The 26067-nt window shown below is 39.1% G+C and overlaps 1 protein-coding gene across 2 annotated transcripts in view; it reads right to left on the bottom strand.

Moving 5' to 3' along the window:
• LOC109430606 (protein tamozhennic-like) overlaps window positions 1-25568 on the bottom strand; it is a 36087-nt gene extending 10519 nt beyond the window's left edge. Inside the window, exons 1-2 of one of the 2 annotated variants that reach the window (XM_062852142.1) lie at window positions 25155-25568; window positions 17812-18064 (exon numbers count right to left, since the gene is read on the bottom strand). In XM_062852142.1, the coding sequence (XP_062708126.1) occupies window positions 17812-17938 (127 nt within the window). In that variant the 5' untranslated portion in view covers window positions 17939-18064; window positions 25155-25568. Of the gene's footprint in view, window positions 1-17811; window positions 18065-18141; window positions 18443-25154 lie in introns of those variants that run through there. The other variant, XM_062852143.1, reaches the window with a different exon arrangement.
• Window positions 25569-26067: the final 499 nt, after the last annotated feature.

Genomic DNA, 26067 nt, shown 5'->3' with positions numbered 1-26067 from the left:
CCAAGAGATATAGCAATGAGTGAAATCACGAGTGAACTCATGCATGATTTTTTCGTCGGTGAGTATGGCGAGTCAAGAATCGCGCGTGAAACAACACAATCATGAGATTTGAGAATTTGAGTGTTTACCAACACTGATCTTGTGATCATTCACCGTGACCGACGATGGAAAGCGGCAGCCACAAACCGAGTCACGGTATCTGTGGAAAAACAATTATTTAAAAAAAATCAGTATATACCTACAGCTAAGTCACCCGCCCACTTGAATATTTTTTTCGTGTTTTCTAGAACAAATCTACGAGAAATACTCATCCCAGATAACCAATAATCATTTGAATAAGCCCTACAGCAGACCGTATTAAGCATTTGAATTGATTACTGCCCTACATAAGCAGTTCGAATGCATAGTTGCCATGATTCAGCATAAGCTGTGCTATCCAAAAGCTTTCGGCTGTTAAATAGCATTTCATTTACTGGAGATGTTTTTGCTGGGAAGCAATCAGAATGCTTTTCAAGATGCAGATGGTCGATAAATCATAATATGATACAAAAAGTTTGGCTAAAAAAAAGAAAAGTGTTTTATCCAATAAGATCGAAAAAGCTTAGGGGAGACTGGGGAGACTTGATCCATTTTTCTTAATTTGTCGATAACTTTAAGAAAAACACGAAACTAGGTCCGTTTTTCGTACTGAATGGCAGGTAAATATCTATTACAAGTTTATACATAACAGAAGGACTTTAAATTATTGTTAAAATTTTCAAAACTGTGTTTTTATGGAGGCATGTCCAATGATGTATTTTTCAAAAATGGGTCACAATTGATCCCCTTTTGAGCACATGGTCAATTTAAATGGAAATAACTCCAGAAGCTTCCTATTCATTTTCTTTTCAAGTTTTCTTGTATTTTTGATGAATATGGAGTATTTGAAATTGTAAGATTTCCTTAAATTGTTAAGGATATGCTGCATTTTGAAAATGGGGAGACTTGATCCCCCTTTTTATGGTGTGTAATAAAAAAATAATTATCTGACACTTTTTATCATTGAACATACTAGAATTCCGAGTAAATAGAGGCTTCCAAATAAAATTTTATTTTTCACATGTATAATGTGTGTGTAAATCCTCGAGGGATCAAGTCTTCCCATGTCCCTGTTGTATATACTAAGCTGCATTATTTAAAATAGTTATGTAACAGCCTTATTTGGATAAATAAGTTTGATAGTATTTTATTTATACTATGTGCTGTGAAATTTTAACACGATTTGGTTCAATTTTCACAAAGTTATAGAGATTTTTGGGATTCGCCCAAAAGATTTCTGAAGGACTGAAAACAAACCATCAGCCATTAAACAATAATGCAATGCACAATCAAAATCTCTAGTAGTCAAAACATTGTCGTCAGTCCAGATGTAGTTTTGAAAAAAATATATGCTAGAAGAAAACTTGTTTTGATTCCGAGAAAATATGGGGGGAACAAGTCTCCCCAGGGATCAAGTCTCCTCAGTCTCCCCTATAGGAAGAACACGCCGTGATATAGGCAAGGCATACACCTATGAACGGAGTGTGAATTCCGAAAAAGCTACCGATCGATAGAACTTGTGATGAAAACAGAACAATACATAGGCAGTCGGGTGCCTGAAGCTTTTGCCAGTCTTGGTAAGGTGGTATGAACTACCAACCAAGCCGATCTGTTTAAAAGCACAGATCGTACGGCAGAAGTTTCACGCATTCGATGTATTCGTTCGTTCAACTTGCCTACTTGCCTAATTTCACCTTCTATAAAATGTTCACACTTGTTCGCTACGTAGCGAATACTATCATACCTATCATTTCATTATCCACTTTGATCTCTACTCCCTTACACTATGAGTAGAAATAGACCGATATTGCCATAAAATGATTCACGGTGTCAAAATTTTGATTATCATCGAACTTTCATGTACCTCGGATTTTTATTCTAGAAAAATAGAATATTTGCCTAGAAATTAGTTTAGCCAAATAGTACATTTTTTTAGAATTACACAAAAAAACTATTAAATTTCGATAAATCTTCAACACAATCTATGTGTATGTAAACATCGACATGTAAATCATAAATTTAATTGTTTTCAGAAGTGTTACCACATTAATTTTACATGCATTTCATACAAATCTATATATTTAAAAGTGAAATGGCGTACGTGGGACCGCGCATAACTTGCAAACGGAGGGTCCGATTTGGGTCGTCTTAGTTTTGTTCTGTTAGTTTTCACCCAAGGAAGGTTTATGAGCCATAAAACATGGACAAATTGAGTTTTTGAAAATCCATTCTTCATACATTTTGAACTGGGACTCGGACTTGGCTAAAGACTATAAACGTCAAAAGAAAACGCAGTAGGCAAGACAAAGTTTGCCGGGGTCAGCTAGTATGTTATAATATTGAAAATGTTTCCAAATTGAGATTTGTGTAGTTATTTTCCTCTGAAGTGTTATTTGTCTAATACCATGTAACTGATGACGTTAAAATATAGCCTAGAATATACCGAAAAACTTTGCCAAAGACCGCAAAGTGATCCGACGCTTGTAAAAAAAGTTATTCGCCTGGTAACTTAGGCCAAAACTTGAGATTTTATTATTGATGTATTTCCTTTACATGTTAAATGTTAAGCACCACTGGGCAATCTGTACGTTATAACTTTTTTCACAAGTGTCGGATCACTTTGCGGTCTTCGGCAAAGTTTCTCGGCTTATCCTAGGCTATACTTTAACGTCAATGGTTAGATCGTTTTAGACGAAAAATTTCAATTTATGAGAAAAATGCAAAAAAAGCACGTTTTCCCATACTAAATTTCATACAAATTTCAATCACAAAGCGGAATACGGGGAAGCAACCAATCGCTCCCAAATTTTGCACAGTTGCTTTGGACGCTAAAATGAATCGAAAAAGCTTTGTTCCAAAAAAATCGACTTTGCTGACCCAGTCTAGTATTTATGTATTGTTTTGATGAAATATGATAGTATCACTTGCACAAATCACAGCGTTTACTACTATTACGTCTTCTAATAGATCAAAATATCTTCTAGAATCTAGACTGTATTCTATCTGAAATAACATACATTGGACGCCTCACATTTTGAGAAATGGCACCCAAAGTATTAAAGTTTTTAGCATGAACTATTTGTTTTAAAATTTAGACGTTCTAATGATAAAAATGAATGTGGTTCGAAACTTAGACTCATTTATAATATATTTATTTAGATTGAATTAATTAAGTCATTTATTTGACTATTTCATGAATTTGTGTATGAACATCTGATTTAAATTAACAGGGTACAAAAATTCCAACTCTTCTTGCAGTTCTTTCGCTTGAAAGTCTTCTAATTCATTCAATAATTCTAGTATTATACAGTTATACTTCAGAAGCATTAAGAAACGTCTTTATTCTTACACAGTACTATTTATTTTAGCTTATATCAATCCTATTTTGATATCAAAACATATGTTTATCAACTGAAAACCTATATACTAAATTTTCTCACGATTTTTTTGCAATAATTTTAACAATAGGTAATGCTGTACCATATTTTCAAGACAACTGATCTAGCTTACATTTGAGTGTTTACAGAAAATATTTTTCTTAAATAAATTTATTTGTCATTGTTTCTCCTTAACGGGGCATATTTTTGTAAAATTACTTGAGCGATTTCGTTTGGAGTGCATACCTCGCATATTATGTATTACTATCATACTATCAGATATAATATCAAAACAATAACATACAGTGTATCGAACAATTGTCCGTACAGCAATTTTTTGGTCAAAATAATTTTTCATTCAAATGATCTGTTACCGTTGTGATATAAAACTTTATGTTTAACTAGCTGTCCCGGCAGACGTTGTACTGCCATTTTGGTTGTGATGGTTTGACAACTGTTGTGGGCTCATTCACCGCACTCTAGATTGGTCTTATTGCGATCGTTTTGAATTTCTTCCCCGCTAATAAGACTTTCAGTAACTATGCAATTGCTCTTCTTTTAAGTTGATTTTTCGTAACGTTTTGTACATATAAACACAGCCATCACGAATATGAACCGAACCGTGCAAAAGTCATGCTGATCGGTTAACCCGGTCGTAAGTTTTGTTGCCTCAAAGGGAATTCAAACTCATTTTTATATATATAGATGTATATTTGTTAAAAATAGTACAATGTATAAAACTAATTAAAATAAATTGTATATCCTATAAATTAAAAGTTATTTTTAAAAGCATGCACACTCTAGAATTCAAATTTAAAAATAGTACTAAATTAATGCAACCGAAACATAATTTGTTAACAAACCACCATTACACAAACCAACACCCCTCGTACGCACTGCCAAACAGCAAATTGTATTGCCACATATCAGCGATTGGGGCAAATTATAAAGGGGAACATGGGAAAGGGATAGATAGAGCAAGAAGGCTACAAGGGTCTGAGATGGCTATTCACCAAAACAATGGTATGAATAGTTTAAGAAATCCACCCTAGTAGCGCTCTAATCCCACTTTTGTACCGGTTACTCGTGTTGTTCAGGACCCAGAGGATTAACGGCAAGAGGTTAGCCCAGTAGCCGGTGAATCGCCCTCGTGCCCCAAGAGAAGGCCGATTCGGCCGAAAAAGGGCATGATACCGCGGCCGCCCTCCGCCTAAAGACACCGCTCAACACTCCCACGGTTCCTAGAGTTCCCGATCTGCCAGTCCTCACCGGTAATCGACACCAGAAACTGAGTTCACCGGACATCGCCCGGTTCCCCGTCCGCCGGCTCCGGGCTCGCCGGTTATCGGCCATTACGGACCCCGGTAGCTCAGTAGCAGCCCTCGTTCGGAACAGAAGCTCGTCCGAACCATCCCCGCATGATCTCCGTACACCGATCGTCATCCACGTTTCTTCCCACGTGGCACCAGTCCGGCCCGGACAAACAGACGAACCCTCGCTTCCGGCATCCACCCACGGACCCGCAACGGTCAACCGTCCATCGTCCACGGTCCACCGTCCATCGCAGTGCGTAGCCGGCCGGCCCAACTACCCCACCCACAATCACACACACACCCGGATAGAGTAAGTGCAAAAATAATAAATAAGTTAAAATGGTATTTGGTTCAGTATTTATACCAGTTTCTGAATGAAAGAGCCCTTGAAAGCGATATTTGCCGACCCTGAGAGCATAGGAGCTTGGGCTCTGACTAGCTGGCATCCAGGGCTGTAATAAGGGGCGATCTGCCCCCGAGTAACAGATCATAACTTTTTTATCCAGCTTTTTACGCTAGCCATAAAACAACGAGGGGTGATTCGATTTTGACATTTCTTGCCGACATATTTTATAGTTAAATCTAAGTAGGCCGAAAATATAGGTTGTTGATCCAACTGTCAAAAATTTTCACCACTTGTGTTTGGAAACTGCCAATACTTTCTATCATTTTGTTTTCAAGTTTGAATAATTTTGGTTTTGTAATTAATTGCATTTTTTATTATTTTAGGCATCTTGAAACGCTTATGACTTCTTGTAGGAAGATTTGGACAATTGGACGCAAAATAAAAGGGTTGTTCTAGCTCGACTTTTTTTCATGTATTCGAGGACAATATCAAAACGAGAAGCGCCAGTTAAATTATGCTCTACGTGCTCTACCAAATTTATATGTGTGAAAGTCCAGTTGATAGAAGCAGTCTGAAATGTCCTCCTACGTAAAGAATTTTCCTGGTAATTAAATGTGATTACTTTTATTAGTACAACGGGCTGTGCATAATTCTGACCATTCTTTAGGAAGATAGGTAATTTTGGTTTCATGTGCTGTACCTAACGTTGTGAAAATCATGATAAATAATATCGTTAAAAAGGGAACTAAGCTTTTGCCTCTGCTTGGTTTTGTTCCGTTCTCGGTCTGTTGTAGTATAAAAAAGCCCCTTCCATTAGAAAGCTATGATAGAAGACCGTCAAATTCTGTCCATACCCCACGTAGACTCTGGGGGCATGTTACCCAGATGAGGTCTGGAAAATTTCGAAAACCTGATATGACCAAACGTCTACGAGTGGGAGGGAGGGGGGTTTCTGAGAAGGCTAAAAATGAGTCAATGAACAGCGCCTCATTACTCGAGCAATTGTGGGAGAACTATCTGGCCAGAAATCATCAAGTCAACGAACCGGGTGCTCCACGGTGTTGTGATAAAACTCCAAAAAGGCATGCATCTGGATAGGATCTCTAACAACTGCATTCCTAAATGGTAGCCCAGCCACCAGCTATCGTCATTAGTTCTTTTTCAACCTAAAAATATAAATATTAAGTATGAAATCATTTAAAAAACATAATTCATATTTCTTCAAATGAGTGAAAATTGTTGACGTTTCACGATGTAAATACAGAATTTTGAACAAAGCTTGCTTTGATTTTACCATAATAGTATTTATGGTGTCGGCAAGAAATGTCATCATAATTTATGGCAAGCTAGCGTAAAAAGCTGGATACAACAATCAAATACCCTGAAACTTTGATCAATCAAGAATCATATATCAAAGCTCCATTGGTAGAAGTTTGAGCGAGATTGAATAAGTTTTCTAAAAGTTATAGAAGTTTTAGTAAAACTTATTAGATTTTTGAAAACATTTTTAAAACATGTTGTCTCTATATGTACTCGATGGAACTTTTTCATTTGGAAATTTATCATATTTTGATCAATAAAAGTGCCAAGTGTTTTCAACGTTTTCAAACTCTCTTAATGTAATATTTTTATGCAGGACCTACTAAACTACATAGGAATAGTAGGTCCTATGTACCGTCAAGGTACCATTCACCGTGGATCTAAGAGGGTTCGGGGCAAATAAGGGCTGTCATTTGACACCAGTCTTATAAACATTGTTGGTGCCGCTTTTAATTGCCTTCATTATAGGTTAAAATTAAAGCAATATCCACAGAAGTAGAAAATTTTTCACAAAATTTGATGATATAGTACAATTAGTAGAGGGTAGTAAGGTCGCCTGATTCCGTGGTAGGTCACCATTCACCGTGGTAGTAGTGACCCATCCACCGTGTATGAGAAATTTTATTCTATTTTGTTTAAATTTATCAAAACAACCCAGCCAAGGGAATTTTCTTCGTTTAAATTGCAAGATTTTATTAGAAAAACGAATGTTCAAATTTTCAATTTCAATATGGGGCACGGTGAATGGAGACCATTGATTTTAAGGGTACCTATTAACCGTGCCTTTTTGTTTCAATTAAAAAGTACGAATAATCGTACTTTCTTGTTAAACTTACTTCGGTAATGCAAAATACATACCTGATATGTGAATTTAATTGCTTCTTGGTGGAATAAAAACGTTACTACATTTAGTTTATCGCTTAACCCTTTGGAGCCGGAGGGGTCAATATGACCCCGGCAATGAAAACGAGCATAACAAACGTATTCCAGACCAGCGAGATTGCGGCAGCAGTGGCGAAACTATTCGGCTCCAAAGGGTTAAATCACCTTAGCGCAGTTTTCGTTTTTTCACTATGAATGCAGTGAACGAGCAGAAACCCGCTTCATGTAAACACACTTTAGTGTCAAAATGATACTTTTAAATGTTTCTAATGAGCGTTTTGACATGGTAACAATACATTAGTGTTGTAATGGTGAAATTGAAGGGAAATTGTCATATCATTCAATCGTATTATGGAAATAATGAAAAAATATTCGAAGGCACACGATGAATGGCGCCTTGACGGTATTTTTCATTCAGTTAATGCACTTTTATTGGTGGTTAACGTTTGGCAGAATATATGTGCAAAATATGGTAAATTTTTAAACATCGTCAACTACATAAGCTCATTTTTCATATTTTTTGTACTGAATATAAAACCTCTAAAGTCGCTGCATATGAAAGTCTTTGAAAAAAATTGAAAAAGTTTCATCGTGTACATACTACGTATATATGTACTAAGTACATAAGTACATACATTATATGTTTTAAAAATGGGTTCAAAAATCTTATAAGTTTTTCTAAAAGTTCTATAACTTTCAGAAAACTTATTTGATCTCGCTCAAAATTTCACCAATGGAGCTTTAATATTTGATTCATGATTGGTTAAAATTTCAGCGTTTTTGATTGACGTATAAAAAAGTTATGAACATTAGAATAAAAAAAATTATTTTGACCAAAAAATTGCTCGATGTTAATATTATTTTATATTTCAGATTTTCAACCGAAGAATCTAGCAATTCAACCAAATGCCATCAAGGGCGACGAGGAAAACAGGATGATTTGGGTAGACAACTGATTCTAAGAAGTCCAACTACGGTGCGCCTGAACGTTGACCAAGCGTATCCTTTGGAGTTTACCCTTCCACTAACAACACCCAAGTTCCCGTGACACCTAGGCCTGAGAGATCGTAGAGATGTCTACATCTTTCATAGGTGTCCAAAACTAACCATCCTTTCCCTTTCCTCAGCAGTCGTAAGGACGTGGCCAGGACAGTTCTCGATCATTGGAGGATTGCGTCAGTCTTGTCTAATAGTCAGAGATTAGTCCCAAATCTTTGTGCTTTGGTTCGGACGGGAAGGAGGCAACCCTCATAACAGCGGTCTAGGACTGCACCACCTACGAATTTGTGCGACTCGCTTAATGCTAATGCTAATGCTAATTTTGACCAAAAAATTGCTGTACGGACAATTGTTTGATACACTGTAATTCACTATCATATTAAAATTTGTTATTATTTTGACAATCTTTTTGCTATTATTTTGTTATTGCAATGGCAAAATCACTTATTCTTTAGTTGTTATGCTTTAAAAATCTAGTTATCAGTTTTGTTATTTTAATTCCTATTTCAAACAAACTTATTGTGGGGTCAGAAATCACCAACTCTCAATAGCTACACGATTTGTTTGATTTGTGCGCTTCAAGCTAAAAAATAGATTTTTATTTTATCAAATTCATTTTAAGATTAGATCGTAAACTTACAAATTTGGTGTACTGAACTGAAATTCAGGATAGATCGTATCTACAGCTCCACTGAATATTGATTTAATTCTGTAATTACAATTTCACTCTTTAGGTTACGTTTACAATTTCATTGACCGTACTTACTAGTTTTTAGATAACAAATTTAGGCATAATTGCATGATAGATTTAAGATTAAACTATAGATTTAAGGCACTGTAAATAGTAGATATAAGAAAAAATCAATTATAAAGAAACATTTAACCGAATGCACTATTTTGTCAATAAATTTCTGACTCACATAATAACTCGACTCGCTCCGCTATATGCACATTATATCATTGCCTACCTATTGTGCCAGTCATTTGGTTTGACAAATGTGAGTCTTGTACGGATGGAAAGTGGGATTGATAGTTCGTTGCAGTGGTACCAGAACGACGGGACTTGTCGTTACATACCCCCTCCCGTAAACCATGGTGAAGGGTTGAAGTCTCTGAAGGGCCGTAATCTGGTTTACAATTCTCTACAACGTCAAGAACCGCAAGCTTAACCGCTGCTCTTTTCAGGACTCCTGTCGCTGTTTTCACTAGGGCTTGACGAACTCTGCCATCTTTCCCAGGAAAGACCTGAATTATACGGCCCCGAATCCACTGGTTTCTCAAAGTTCCATTTACTGCTAAAACTAGATCGCCTACTCGTAGATCCTTTGCTTCCTCATGCCATTTAGACCTGCGGGTGATTACAGGCAGGAACTCTTTGATCCACCTGCGCCAGAGTTGATCGGTGATGTGTTGAGCAAGCTTCCAGTTACTCCTTAACGTAGCATGTTCTGGGACAGGTTCCGTGGGTCGAATTCTCACTCCGTTGGAGCTCCCAAGCAGAAAATGATTCGGGGTGATAGATTCTTCGTCTGCTGACTCCAAAGGCACGTACGTTAAAGGTCTACAGTTGATCATAGCCTCTGCTTCAAACAGAACGGTCTCCAGGGTTTCGTCATCCGGTCGTCGAGGAGCGTCTAGTATTGTCCCAACCGCTGCCTTCACCGAACGCACAAGACGTTCCCACGCCCCGCCCATGTGGGGTGCAGAAGGTGGAATGAAACACCATTTTGTCTGCGCACTGGTGAACGTGAGAGCTATCTCCTCATTCCGAGACTTTATCTCGCTGGCCAACTCCTTACTTGCGGCTTGAAAGCAGGTTCCGTTATCGGTGTGGAATTCAGCAGGGGTACCTCGTCGAGATACAAATCGACGAATAGCCATGATGCAGGATACAGCGTTGAGGCTATGCACCACTTCGAGGTGCACCGCCCTGATGGTAAGGCAGGTGAACAGTGCCACCCATCGCTTTGCCTGACTCCTACCGACTTTTACGAACACCGGGCCAAAGTAGTCCAGTCCCACGTATGTGAATGACCGGATGAATGGTGTTACACGGGCTTCTGGTAGAGGGCCCATTACAGGTGGTTTTGGGGATGCCTTCGCTATTCGGCACCAGGCACAACTTCGCATGACTCGACTAATCAGCGCTCTCAGTCTGGGTATGTCGAAACGTTGTCGTAGTTCGTTCGTAATGGTTTCCCTATTCGCATGACGAAATCGGCAGTGGAACGACTCTACGAGAAGAAACGTGATTGGATGCTTCTCGGGCAAGATCGCTGGATACTTTGTTTCGTATTGTACGAAAGGAGCTGCAGAAATTCTACCTCGCATACGGAGAATACCATCTTCGTCCAGGAAGGGCCATCGCTTGTAGATGCGGCTTGATTTCGATACTATACAGTGTCGTGATTCTGGAGATCCTTGGGTTCGTTTGAGCACTGTTATTTCCTCTGGAAAGGCTTCTGCTTGTGCGGTTTTCCAAAGAAACTGCTCTGCTTTCGCCAGCTCCTCTTGGTTAAGTATTCCGTTGGCTAGTTGGCGACCATCGACCTTCCGTTTTAGATTGTCAACGTACCGCAACACAAACGCGACCGTACGCTGCATTTTCGTCCACTTGCTGAATCGTGCAGGATCTACGATAGAACATTGAATCCGGTGCAGATGCACAGAGCGTATTTCTTCTTGAGTGGTGAAGGTTTGTAGCTGTGCTGGCCAAGAGGTTTCGTGTTGCCTCAAGAAGTTTGGACCACGAAACCACGGGCCGTCTGTGCTGAGATTCGGTCCAGTTTTCCATTTAGTGGCCTCGTCCGCTGGATTAGTTTTCGAGGGTACCCATCGCCAGTTCTTCGCATCCGTAGAAAGCAGAATTTCTCCGACGCGCACTGCAACAAACTTGTGATAGCGACGGTGTTCCGATTGAATCCACGCCAGCACCGTTTTGGAATCACTCCATAGGAAAGAATCCTCAATCGGAATGGTATGGTACTGTTTTACAGATTCCAACAGGCGAGTTCCGAGAACGGCAGCTTTCAGCTCTAAACGCGGAATGGAGATAGTATTGATAGGGGCCACCTTTGTCTTGGCGGCAACCATAGCCACTTGAATCTGCTCTCCGACTGGAAGACGGAAGTACGCCACGCACGAATACGCAGACTCACTGGCATCTACGAAGACGTGCAGCTGTAGTTTATCGAAATTATTCGGATAGGGTGCCCGAAAGTAGCACCGAGGAATCCTGAGCGACGGCAGTTGATCGAAGAGCGCAGTCCACTGTTTCCATCGCACCAAGCAGCTATCGGATATTGGATCGTCCCAGTCAATCTTCGAAATCCAGCTATCCTGGATGAGGATCTTCCCGTGTACCAAGAAGAAAGAGATACAGCCAAGTGGATCGAACAAACTCATCACTACTTTCAGGAGTTCCCGCTTTGTCGGCACATGATCGTCCTCCAACACCGCTTGTAGATCGGCTCGAAGGGCAAACGTGTAGGTAAATGCGTCCTCCGTTGGTACCCAGCGCATTCCGAGTACCGATTCAGTAGTTTCCCCACGCATCAACGATAAGTCCTTGGAGTTTTCGCCAGGAAGCTCTTCAATCCTTCGAAGTACCTCCACAGAGTTCGAAAGCATATTATGAATTTCAAATCCGCCCATCGCATGGACGTGTTTCACTTCCCCAACTACTTGGACCGCTTCCTCGATCGTCTGAAAACTGTCCAAGTAATCATCCACATAGTGGTTGTCGTGGATAGCAACTACAGCCCGAGGATATTGGTCGGCGTACTCTGCAGCGTTGAGGTTCTTCACGAACTGCGCCGATGCTGGGGAGCACGTTGAGCCAAATGTTGCAACTTCCATAATGTAGATCCTAGGTTGCTCAGATGGATGTTCCCGCCAGAGGAAGCGTTGAGATTGTTGATCTTGTTTCCGTATTTTGATCTGGTGGAACATCTCTTTGATATCCCCTGCAACCGCAACCGGAAATTGGCGGAACCGAGAGAGTACAGCCGGGAGCGGGGTCAATAGATCCGGCCCTTTCAGGAGTTTCGAGTTGAAAGACACGTCGCCAACCTTCGCCGCTGCGTCCCATATCAATCGAAGCTTGTTGGGTTTTTTAGGGTTGACCACAATTCCTAAGGGAAGATACCACGTTCGACTGTTGTCGTTGTACGCCAGGTCTTCTTCTGTAGCTTGCCGTGCATACCCTTTTTGCTCGTAATCACGTATCTGCTGAGCAACCCTGTCTCCGAGATCTGGATGCTGACGAAACTTCCGTTCCAGAGATTGAAGCCGGCGTAGCGCCATGCCGTAACTGTTGGGGAAATCCACCGCGTCTGTCCTCCAGAGTAGTCCGGTTTTAAAACAGTTTCCGATCCGCCGGGTTGTGGATTCCAAAAGAGCTCTCGCACGTTTGTCCTCCTCCGAATCTGTTTGGAAGCCAGGCGATACCATGCTGCTTTCGATTGCAAAGTAATCTCGAAGTTGTTCATTGAGAAGCTTATCAGGATCCGATGCAGTGGCAGCGTGAAAGTTAACAGCAACGCTTCGAATCGCACTAGAAGAAACGCCACCGTAGACACTCCATCCAAGATGACACTTAACGGCCACCGGTTCATGAGGTCTTCCTTCCCGCAATTTCCTCGGGACGCATAGGCCGAGATTGTTGAGTCCGATCAGCAATTTGGGTTGCACATTCGTGTAGTCTTCGATTGGGAGTCCTCGTAGGTGAGGGAAACGTTGAGCCATTTCCTCATAACGTAGTGTTTGTGACGGAAGCACTAGGCAGCTCACGGTACGTACATGACGAAGGTCATGACGAGCCCCGCCGCTCTTTGCAGTAATCTTCAACTGTATTCGCTGCGAGTTCGATTCTTCTCGGGAGACACTTCCGGTCCAGTGTAAAGTCAGTGGTTCGGTTGGCCCTGTTGCGTCTATCTGTTTAGCCACTGTTTCTTCGATGAGAGTTTCCGACGATCCTTCATCGATGAAGGCAAAGATGAACAGCTTTCGTCCTTTTGTATGCAACACCACTGGAACGATTCTGAACATACAGAACTGATCCGTAGATAAGTGGCTGGCTGTCATTCCGGTAGACTGAGAATTTGACGGCGCCCCATGGAGCAGTGTGTGATGTTTGTGCCGACAGCCTTCTATTTCACAACCTTTCCATGACCGACAGGGCCACTTTCCGTGGTTATTGAGGCAAGTACGGCAAAGACTCTTCTGTTCTGCCAGTTTCCAACGGTCGTCTGTCTTCAGGAGCTTGAAGCGATCGCATTCCGCTAGTCTATGGCCTTCTCGACTACAGCACGGACATGGTTTCACCAGCCTTCCAGTCTTTACCATCGAAGTAGATGGAGTTGAAGCAGAACCTGCCGAATGGGTTTGAACGACGCCTTTACTTTTCACTTTAGCCCTGTCGCTTCTTGCGGACCGATCAAGTGTGGGAAGCTCGAACGAGACCTGACTCGCCGTTGCCACCAGCCCAGACATGAACTCTCCAAAAGTCTGCAACGTAGCTACCGGAAGCCGAGACTTATAAACAGCCCACTCCATTCTCATCGTCCCCGGCAGTTTTTCCACCAGCTCTTGCATGAGTGCGGGATTAGAGAGGTGGACATTCTGGCCCGCCGCGACTAGATGGTCAACCAGAGTCTGAACTGCTATTCCGAATTCAATCACGGTTTCCAAACGGTCATATCTAGGCGTCGGAGCGTGATGGATTTTTTCCAATAACGAACGAATCAGCAGTTCGGGTCGTCCGTAGAGAGTGCGAAGTGTTTGAATCACATGCGGCACGCTGGACGGGAGGAGCAGCTTGCTACACACGGACTCCAACGCGTTACCATCAAGACATTTCTTGAGGCGGATCAAATTTTCGACGTTTGTATAGCCGCATGCTATCGTAGATTGTTCGAAGCTCGTTATGAAGAGTGGCCAGTCCTCCGGACGACCACTGAACTTTGGCAGCTCCTTCCCCAGAACTTGTCGCGCTGCTAGCTGGTTGGTGTTTAGAGTTGCTGGGACCTCGGGTGGCGCCAGATTGCCACACGAGTAAAGGTGCGATTGACCAACTTCGCCACCAGATGCAGCGAACACCGACGGGTATGGTTGTGGATTCGGCACTGAAGCTGGTGCAGCAGATGGAACGTGTGGTGGAATGCTGCTATGCATCGGTAGATTTTCAGTCGCCACTGTAACGGGCATATGCTGCGGCGGCGCTACATTGTTCGCGCCATACGGTGTGCACAACGTCGGCACGTTTGATTGGAAGGTAGGCGGAACAGTAGTTGACATGAGCGGAGCCGCAAGGGAACTAGGTCCTGGTCCCTGACCAGGCGCCGCCGAACTGGATGGAAATTGCGGTAGAACGTGCGTTGATGTGATGGCTGCAGTTTGTGCCAACGCGGGGAATGGCTTGTTGGTGTGTACAAGTGGCTCCGCCGGAAGTGGCGGTAGATCCTCTTGTTTTGCCAGCCACGATGACACCTTCTCGTTCGAATCTACGTTTGAACCGGACTTGCTGCCGAATTCGGACATCTGCTTTAAAAGCGCACTTTTCTTCTCAGCGGATTGCTGCCTCATGATTTTCCGCTTTTCGAGAATCTCCTTTTCCTCACGTAGTTTCAACTCACGTAGGCGGTTTTCCTCTTCCTGTAGCTTCCTTTTTTCCTCCAGCTGACGTTGAGCTTCCTCCATTTCGCGCTTTTTTAGCTCTTCTTCCGCCTCTAAATCACGAGCCTGCTGCAACTCCTGATCCTCAATCATTTTCAGCTGCGCCTGCAGCATAGCCATTCGAGTTGCGGAACTGACACTCGAAGGAGCAGGGTTGTTTTTCGAGTTTGCCTTCTTCGACGAAGCTCTCGATGACTTCTTATCCTGCTTGTCCGGTGGTCTCAACGATTCCTTCGGCTTGGCTCCGGTTTTCTTGAGCTTGCATTCACTGCACACATACGGCTGGTCCTTAATGCTCACATCTACCCCAGCGCAGGTAAAGTGCTCCCAATCCTGACACGAATCACAAGCGACCATCTGCTCATCCGCCGAATCGGGTCGTTGGCACTTCTTGCAGTTAAACCCAGTGGCATTGTGATGTCCATCCATATTTCTCCCTCGTACAAATTTCTTGAAGATTTTGTGGGGTCAGAAATCACCAACTCTCAATAGGGTAATTGTTCCCTTCGTTGTGGTAGTACCTATTGTTGCGGTAATAGCAATTGAGCACTTTTGCGACTGAAATGTTACCAAAAGGCATTTTTAATAGATGTATTATGCTTAAATTATGAGATTGCAACATTTGTGTGCTTAAGATTTACCCAAAAACCTATTTAAAAAAAATATTTTCCTTAATATTTTTGCTGCTGTGTTCCTATTGTTGCGGTAGTGTTCCTATTGTTGCGGTATCCCATATGATTTCAATGGAATACCGCAACAATAGGAACCAAAATTAAATTTTACCTCCATAATAGGAACAGTGTGCCTATTGTTGTGGCAAGCGAGTTATGATCGAAAACAGAGAAAAACGATAGTTTTTATATTTTTCCAAGCAAATTTGGATAGAAAACTGCCGACTAACGTTTTGAAACCCGTCATTAGATGGTACGATCATTGTTTTTTAAATGAATTTACCTAAATACCACAACGATGGGCACACTTACCCTAGCTACACGATTTGTTTGATTTGTGCGCTTCAAGCTAAAAAATAGATTTTTATTTTATCAAATTCATTTTAAGATTAGATCGTAAACTTACAAATTTGGTGTACTGAACTGAAATTCAGGATAGATCGTATCTACAGCTCCACTGAATATTGATTTAATTCTGTAATTACAATTTCACTCTTTAGGTTACGTTTACAATTTCATTGACCGTACTTACTAGTTTTTAGATAACAAATTTAGGCATAATTGCATGATAGATTTAAGATTAAACTATAGATTTAAGGCACTGTAAATAGTAGATATAAGAACAAATCAATTATAAAGAAACATTTAACCGAATGCACTATTTTGTCAATAAATTTCTGACTCACATAATAACTCGACTCGCTCCGCTATATGCACATTATATCATTGCCTACCTATTGTGCCAGTCATTTGGTTTGACAAATGTGAGTCGTGTACGGATGGAAAGTGGGATTGATAGTTCGTTGCAGTGGTACCAGAACGACGGGACTTGTCGTTACACTTATAGCAAATTTTGCCATTCAAGCATTCTATTTTAATGGTAAAATTTGCCCTTCATTTGCCATTTCGCTCTACCCGGGCTATTACTGCTATAAAGAAGTTTCACCATAAAATCTTTTATATGAGTTTTCTGACACTTTTTGACATTTTAGGTCTCGTCTAAACGAATGTCTACCACTGTATTTTGCCATTCTTTATTTTTTAGACACCAACGTAAACTCTTGGTTGACTCCAGAATTCTCTGACAATTCCAGAATTTCAAGGTAGCAGACACTCTATTTCAAATAAAATTCACAACAATTTTAAGAGAATATGAGAGCAAGTATTTCTCTAAGTAAAATAGGTCTTATTGAATAATTCAATATGATTTGTATTTGCTACATTACAGAGCCATAAGAAACAGCACGAGCATGCAAAGTGGACTACCTCAATGTGTAGAAAGAATGGCGAAAACGAGCTTGTTTGGCATTGATTGACCACGTTCGATTCCGTTACCACCAATTAGTCAGTGCATGTTTGTTATGGTAGTGCTAACGGCAAAGCAAATACAGAACGCAACAGATGGCGATTGTATGACTGACGCTTCCACACATTGCATAAGCGAGCACTACTACGGATGATACAGGTATGCCTACAAATATTTTCAACAACGTCGGTCAGACATCAAAAATTAGATCATGTTTCGTGTCTCTCTAAAACGCATTGCTACTGCCTAGCCGGGTTTTTACTTCACCCGGCAGGCACGCAAAACAACTTCTACTTAAATGTGATTACGACAATATGTATTGTACATTTGCTACTCTCTTTGTTACGACTGTCCTTTCTACCGCCGTCATGTGAGTCATCGTCGTCATTATCGCGCAAGGGGCAATGTGTGAACCATATACTGTATATCTCAAGAACGTAGAAGATATAAATTGCTTTTTACACTAACAGGATCGTATAGATAGAATAAAGGAGAAACTCATTTCTAGAAATAATTCTGCCCAATCGTCAAGGCATTATTTGTAAATTTTGAAAAGAATCGACAATATGATGTGACATAAATTAAGGATGATTTCCATTACAGTTGAGCGATACCTTCGCCTTCGCGACTCACAACACTGATTTATTCATATTTTGCTGAGCTGAAAAAAAAAACGATGTGGTCAAACCACTTTGAGAGGTAGGATAGATCCTACCGACTGGTTTAATTAGCGATATTTCACAGCGGTGTGATATCTTCGGACATTAACCATTTTTTTTAACAAGATGATAATTATTGACTCAATTTGTTGATAGGTAAATAATTGATTCAGTTTTCCACTCACCTTCCAAATCTTGCCTAAGCTTAATCTTCTGCATTGACTCGTCCGTTTCTAGGAAATTCCAGTGCACATTCATGATCTGCTCAAAGAGTGCATTGAGAGCTTCGTTCTGGGTGTAAACAGGTGCCATTGTAGATTGTCGTCGTTCGTTGAAGGTGTTTTATCAATTAGTAACTTCTTCGCTTATCATTTCGCTCTCATCTAGTTTGCTTTCACCAAACCACAGATAATATGATACGACTCATTGTGGATGATTCTGCAATCACGTACAAATCAGGAAAATAAAGAAAGCAAATCAGATCAACACTGTTTAACACGCTTCCAACGAACTACCATGGGGATTTGGTTGCACAGTCACTGAGCTTGCATCATAGCATCTGCATCTTCACTGATTTTTAATGATCAACAATATCTTCCGATCGATGAATTGATTTCTTCCCCCCCAACAGTTTCTGAAGTACCGTCTCACTAGTTAGCCCAAATATTTCAGCATTCTCTCGTGCTGCCGGCTATAAATATAATAAACTTGCTTCTCGCTGATCTCCCGCCATATGATGCTTATTGAGCTAAGTGAATGGTAGCGTAACACAGGAAAGTGGCCAAGATAACAGCGGAAAGCAAACTGGTAAGGGTTCCACCGATTTTTCTTTGCATAGAAGCATTATTTAAAGATTAGAAAAGCAACTTTTGTAATTTCAATGTTCAAATGGCATACCTTGCAAGTACACAAGATTCTCAAATTGAAGGGATTTTTTTTTGCACGGCCGTGTAAAAAAATCCATACATTTTTTTTATCAAACTCTTATTTTTGTTGATTTTTCGAAAAATCATGTTACTTTGTTGCACGGTTTTTCGATTTTTGAACCAAAATTTTTTTTGCACGGTACGCATCACTCGTACAAAAAAAAAGAATCGACAATTTAAAATATACACGTTGTGCCAAAAACCGTTATTAACAAATAAAAATGTCCACCCAAATGGCACCCGGCATTCGAAAGATATACTATTCTAGTATCTCCACTGAAAATTTGAATATGTTTCATCGAGGGAAACTAAAGTTTTTGTGATTTGAAGATTTTGAGCCATTTCTATAGGATTTTCTTATTTGAGTAAATATGCGCGCACGGTGTGCCTGAAACCGCTATTAACAAATAAAAACAAACACATTTGAAAGATATACTATTTTAGCATCACCTCAGAAAATTTGAAAATGTTTCGTCGGATGGAATCAAAAGTTTTTACTGTTTGAAGATTTTCCTCTATTTTCATAGAATTAGCTCATATATCTCTAGAGCCGAACCAGCCGAGGGCTGAAAGTCTCTTTAATAAAGATAAAAAAAAGCTCATATATGGCAATATTGACATAGTGTTTCATTGGCTCTTCAAATCATAAACAAATATTATTAAGTTTCACAAACACCATTCCAAAGATACAACTTTCAAATACCTTCTATTTGAAAATTTCACAACATTTCATTGAAACGATCGCAAATTACAGTGGTTTGAGAATATAAGATATGATAAAGTATATTGAAAATGTAGTAACTTCATAGAATATTATTTCAATTTCACATGTTAGTCATTTCTCGCAATGAATATATATTTTGTAACTCATCTAAAACTTTGTTTATATATCCCATTTTCTACGATACTGTTACAAAACTAAATAGGTGTTTTTAATTGATTGATTTGTCTTTATTTAATAGTCCTTCAGCCCTAGGCTGGTTCGTCTCTGTAGGAGGTGTTTTTAACATGTTTATAGACAAAGTGATAGTTTGCATATTCCCAATGAAATTGGAATCACAGCTTAAAATTGTTGTTAGTGATGATCATTCAAATCATTTTTTTTTTCCAAATTCACGGAAAACACGTTGGTTGGTAGCATGACGTATAAAAGCTTGCTAGGAAAACGATTACCATATAGGTTTACTTTAAGATCTTCAATATCTGAAACATTATACCAAAGATTTACAAAGCCTCCTAAGAATACTGGCTGTGAATTCACTTTTACTCTCGTTTCACCGTGAAACGTTTTCAAGTTCACAGGTAAGATATCAACACATCACGTGCTTAAATAACGGATGCCAAACTCTTATAAGACTTTTCTATAGAAAGTTTATGTAATCAACGCTCACGGCGTGTCACATTTTTATTTGTATTCGAGTAGCAGGTAGAATAATAATTAGCTTCTCGAATAACGGTAATTTACATTCCTCTCAATGAAATGTTGTTAAATTTTCAGAGAAGTAGGCAACAGTGGTTCGCGTTATGAGATGAGAAAAAAAAAGTTAAAAAGAGAAGTTAAAAAGATTCTAGAAAAAGGTATATTTATCCGATAACCAACTTTAAGCTGTCTGTTATATATCCGGATTTAATGAACCGAATGTAATGAAATTTTGACCATTTCTGACTTATATAATGAGCTTTGAAAAACTTTTGACTTAACCAAAAATTCTTAACGTGGAAGAAAATTATAGCGATTACATTATTTTTCTAATAAAACACCAAATTTTCTTAAATTTCAACAACGTTTCAAAATTCAAGATGCTTATTTTAGTTCATTTAAATTCCCTCTAATTGTCTTGAATACAGATATGTTTTAAAAGAAAGTATTAATAAGGCCGGCAATTCATTGAAAAAGTTATGGGATGCATACTAAAAATAGACCAATTTACTCAAAAATCATAAAATTAATAAAATCGCTATACCTTTTTATCTTGTTAATAATTTCAAGTTGAGTCAAATGTTTTTCAGAGCTCATTATATATGTCGTAAATGGAGAAAATTTCATTGCATTCGGTTCATTGAATCCGGAAATATAACAGCTTAAAGTTGGCTATCGGATAATCGTACCTTTTATCTAAAATGCTTATAACTTCGTGCAAAATAGCCCGAAATTTTCCAAATTTTGTCCACTGATACACAACTAGTTGATCAACTTACAGTGAAAATTTGAGAATATTCGATGCACTTTTCGAAAAGTTACAGCTAATTGGACATTTTTTGAAAAGTGTCAATTTTGCCTGTCCCGATCATTTTGTCTATCCCCTGTATAAGGTACCCCGGGGCAAGTGGGACCTAAAAAAATGCTAATTTGGTTTTGTCATGCCAAAAATTTCAGAACACAACTTTTTTAATAATTCCAATGAACCCAAAAGACGTTATTGGTATATTTGCACTTATTAACGTGCATTAAAACTGTTTCAAAATTTTAAAATTTCATATATTATGCATATAATGAAAAGTGTAGCAGATCTTCATGTACTGCGTTTCACGGGGCAAGTGGGACCTATTCAGAGTTTGTGTTCAAAGGGCTTAATATAAGTTGAAACAAATAAGGTAATATAAATCATAAATCTCTTATATGAATGACTATCTTTAGAGATTAAAATAAGAAGAGGTTTATGGTATCATGCATAAATTACGTAACACATAAAAAATCGCTGGGGAAAAAATACTTGAATCAACTCTAGCAGCTCATGCAAAATAAATTGATTTTTTATACAAAAAGTGCCGTGAAGTGAAGAGACAAAAGATTTCGAAACTTGGTCTCTACATGATATACACTGTGGTGCATAATTGATCGGACAAACGCTGATTTTCATACAAAATGGCCAAGTTTAAGATGCTGTAACTATGGTTTGCTTTGGTGGATTGAGCTCAATTTTTGACACGGAACTACAAATATGCTGAATTTTGTGAATACAAAGTATAAAATGTTTTCGTTCACAGGTCTGGGCGTGGCAAGGCGTTGAAAATATTGCAAAAGTGATCGGACAGCGGTACCCCTTTGATTTACAAAATTCAGCATATTTGTAGTTCCGTGTCAAAAATTGAGCTCAATCCATCAAAGCAAACCATAGTTACAGCATCTCAAACTTGGCCATTTTGTATGAAAATCAGCGTTTGTCCGATCAATTATGCATTACAGTGTAGTTGATGAATCTCGCCAAAAGTAAATCTAGGGTTTCGAGATTTTCAGTAATATCTTCTCCCTTACATAATCTTACGATCATTAAATAATGTTTTTTTTTCAAATCATGAATTTTGAAAAGCTCATTTCCCTATTTTGATTTTTTATGGACGGTTCCTGAATGCTCAAAAGAATTCATTATGCAACGTTAAGTGAAAAAATAATGGAAGATATTTAGAGAAAAACATAAAAAATACATGCTTTTGATTTTTTTTTTGTTTTACCCAAGGCTTTACCATTTTTAACAAGAATTTCATCATCTAAATAGAGGTAATAAAATATAATTCAACAGTAGATTACTTAACGCGTCAATTTTTATTGACTTTCGTGCTAATTTCATCTTAGGCTGGACAAGGCGAGATGAACCCATAAAATTGTGTTTGTTTATTCTCATAGGTCCCACTTACCCCAGATAGCGAAATGCACTGGGGCAAGTGAGATCAGTAAACTAAAGATAATAAATAAAAATAAAATACAGCTTTTTCGCTTGAAATCATTTGCAAGAACTCCAAATACTATCGCTGAAACCGAAAAAGTATTTGTATAATGACAAATCTTTTTTTAAACAACGAATGTAGTAGAGCACGCCAATCTCACCTAGTGAATTGAAAATTACATATGAACAACAATAACGTATATGGTCTCTTTATGGTTGAAACAATAACATTTTTTGTATTCAAAGTATCCGTAGGTGTGATACCTATGTTTTCCATGAAGAATGTTAGTCTTAAAAATAAATAATAATAATAATACTAGCTATAGGTCTCACTTGCCCCCGATTCTCACTTGCCCCGGGGTACCTTATCGTATATCTTTCGAATACCAGGTGTCAGTTTGGTGTACATTTGTTAATAGCGGTTTCGGGCATGTCCTATAGAAACGGCTCAAAATCTTCAAATCACAAAAACTTTAGTTTCCCTCGATGAAACATTTTCAAATTTTCAGAGGAGATACTAGAATGCCGGGTGGACTTTTTTATTTGTTAATAACGGTTTTTGGCACACCGTGTATAAATATTGTCGTCGCGGTTGAAATCCGAAGTATTCCAACACGCGAAATCGATTTTTCTCCAAATCCATACGTGAAATCTAACGTCGGACGTAGTGGGTAGCCGATCTGGCCCTCTATCCAGCGCACTTTGCCCTACATACATACGTCCGAACTTTAAACAAACTATCTTGTATGTACAATTTTACCATAAGTCAGGTATTAATGTGTTGTAACCCAACTCCAAGCTTAAAAACAATCGTTTTTATTGATACGACTTGGCTGTAATTATTTTATGGTATACAATTTAAAAGTTTAAGGGTCAATTTCTTCATCTCCCCTTAGGTTAAGTTTAACTATCGTACAATGCCATCACACTATAGCGCACTTGTGATGGCACATTACAGAATCACACTATAGACTTAGTTGAATGTGTACAACAGAATCATTTGATTTTGCTGGGAAACTGTAACTTGTTTCCGTTACAAACCGTTTTTTTTAACAAAATCAAATGGGTTTACTGGGCACACTAAACAAAAGCAGCAATTCTTCCAGAAATTTTTGGTGTTTCTCCATGAATTCCTCCAATACAACTGCAACTTCTTTAGAGATGTAACCAGAGATTTCTGTAGGGATCTCTCCAAAAGTTGCTCTTAGAATTACTCCGTGGATTTACCTGAGAATTTATTGAGGGATTTCTCTAAGGATGCTTTGATAATTTCCTATTGGGATTTCCGCAGGAATCCCAGCTGGGATTCCTCCAGATATTCCACCGGGGATCCCTCTAGGGATTTCTTTGAAAATCTCTATGGGTGCCTTCAGTCATATGTCCAGAAGACTACTCAAACAATTTATCCAGGAATCCCTCAGGAGCTTTCTCCAGGATTTCTTTTTAGATTTTCGTATAAAGCATGTAAAGAGTTTGTATTTCTTTTCTCTTGGGATTCCTCTAGGATTTCTTTTTGATACTTCTACAAAAATATATCTTAGAATTGCTTCAGGATTTTTTCGTGTGATTTGTTCCGGAATTTCTGCAGAAATTCTTCTAGAAAGTGCTTAAATTTCTCAATCCATTTCTGCTGGTCTGCCTCCATGAATCGCTAGAGGTTTCTTCAGAAATTAATTGCGAGATTCCTTCAGAAATTCTTGTACGGCTTCGTACTTTAATTCCTCGGGTAATGTTCCACGGATTTCTCCAGAAGTTACACCTGACATTTTTAAAGGTTTCATAGGGATTCTTTCGAATACTTTCAGAGTATCCATGGATTCCTCTATGAATTTCTCCAGAGATTTATATGGGAATGTTGCTTACTTTTGTGATAAGTAATTGTAATTGTAATTGTAATTTTTATTGAACATACGTAAGCCTGTAGGTAGTACTCTTTTTTCAGGTCAGTGTGCTTAGCCCAAATAAGATTCGATAGTTCTGCTGTAAAACGAAAAAATAGCGTGGTTATTGCATTAGAACTTCTTAGAGATTTCATAATGAAAAGATAGCAGAAATTTTCTAGACATTTCTAGTTAATTTTCTGGCGCAATCATTGGGATCGCTTCTGTGCAATCTCCAAAGAAAGTTTCTAGCATAAGCCCTGCCCTACTAACAAAAGTAGCTGCATAAAAGCTTATGGAGCAAACGCTTTTGGAAGAAAGCTCGTTCAAGCTCTTATACAGCGAAAATGTTAGTTGGGTGGTGCAATGTCTGCAGAGCTGCCGGACGAATTCCATGGAATTTTGTTGGTAGAATTTAAGCTCATAAGTTCAAACACTCACAACTGGGGAGTTACCCGTTTTCGATAAATTACTAGTAAAAATTCTACTGAATCAGTTCCTAAAATGTGTAGCAAAAATCATTCTACAGAGTTTTGAACTATTTCAATTATTGCAATGTAATGGTACACTTTTCAACTATTTTTGCAGTACAAATCAAAAGACGATTGTTTTGACCATCGTTCAGTGCAAGGAGACAATCATAATACAAATAAACAACTGAGATATTAACGAAAGAGAGGGAAACCAAAGAGAGCCAATCTTCTGCAGATAGGACCTTCAGACATGTTTGGCCTGTATTAAGATTGTTTTTTTCTAAAGTACCTCCAGAATTTAGGTTAACATTTCCTCTAAGAATACCGGTAAAATATCTTGACCAATTTCATAAAAAAAATCTATTAGTTCGTGATGTGCAGTATGATAAATTTCAAAAGGATTGTTGGTAGATACATGTACATGTTCAAATGATGCCGTTGATAAATAAACACTAAACACACATTCGATACTTGGACAGTTTTCAACTGTTTCACTAGGTCTCTGCTTTGATGCTGGCTCGGGCTGCGCTCTACAGCAAATGGCACGACGATGAGACATTCTATTAAAAGATCTGCATTGGTACCTCCGCTTTATATCTCTTCCGCTGATCTTCTCCCGAAACAACAGATCGGTGCTCAGAATGCTCGTTCCCAATTTGAATCAATACAGAAAAAGAACCCTAAATTCACTACACGCACATCACAGGAATCAATTCAACACGATCATGATCGCATAACAAAAAAAAATCTGGGATTCACTACCAATGTCAATAAACCCGTTTTTCCGTCGAAAAGTGCCCGCACTCGATTCCCTGCGACGAACTTTCCTATATTACACTTCCGATGCACGCCGCGCGCCGGAAAACGAAACGATTTTCGAATGCAACCGAAGGGATTTTTTTTATTTTTGCGCACAATTTGGTGCAGTTTCAGTGCTAGTCCACCATTTACAGTTTTTTGCTCTTTTTTCCTCTCGATGGCCATCAGCGAAAATGACAAAACAGGAATGTTGTCATTTTGTTTTGTTTTGACATCTGCGGAGTTTGCGTTTCTCATGAATGTGCGTTTCTTTGATGAGGGGTCCAACAACGGCATCCACATGCACGGAAAAACATCAAGCGTTGCATCGGAGGGGGACGACACATCCTGATTAAAATCTCAATACAGGCCAAACATGTCTAAAGGTCCTATCTGCAGAAGAGAGGCTCTCTTTGGTTTCCCTTTCTTTCGTTCATATCTCAGCTGTTTATTTGTATTATGACTGTCTCCTTGCATTGAACGATGGTCAAAACAATCGTCTTTTGATTTGTATTGCACAGTTCACACCAAATTGGACTGCACAGTTTGAAAGTGTGATGGTTGAAAAGTGTGACGATAAGTGCAATCGGCCTGTCTGACAGCATTTTGACGTCGAGAAATGTCAAACATTAGCACGTGGTGAGTGATTCGCCTGACTCTTCTTCGGTTTTGTTTTGATTCTCATCCATCATCAACTCT

The sequence above is a fragment of the Aedes albopictus genome, chromosome 2 (assembly GCF_035046485.1).
Source record: "Aedes albopictus strain Foshan chromosome 2, AalbF5, whole genome shotgun sequence".
Lineage (NCBI taxonomy): Eukaryota > Metazoa > Arthropoda > Insecta > Diptera > Culicidae > Aedes > Aedes albopictus.
The sequence above is the reverse complement of the archived record's forward strand: the minus strand, read 5'-3'. Positions and strand labels throughout refer to the sequence as shown.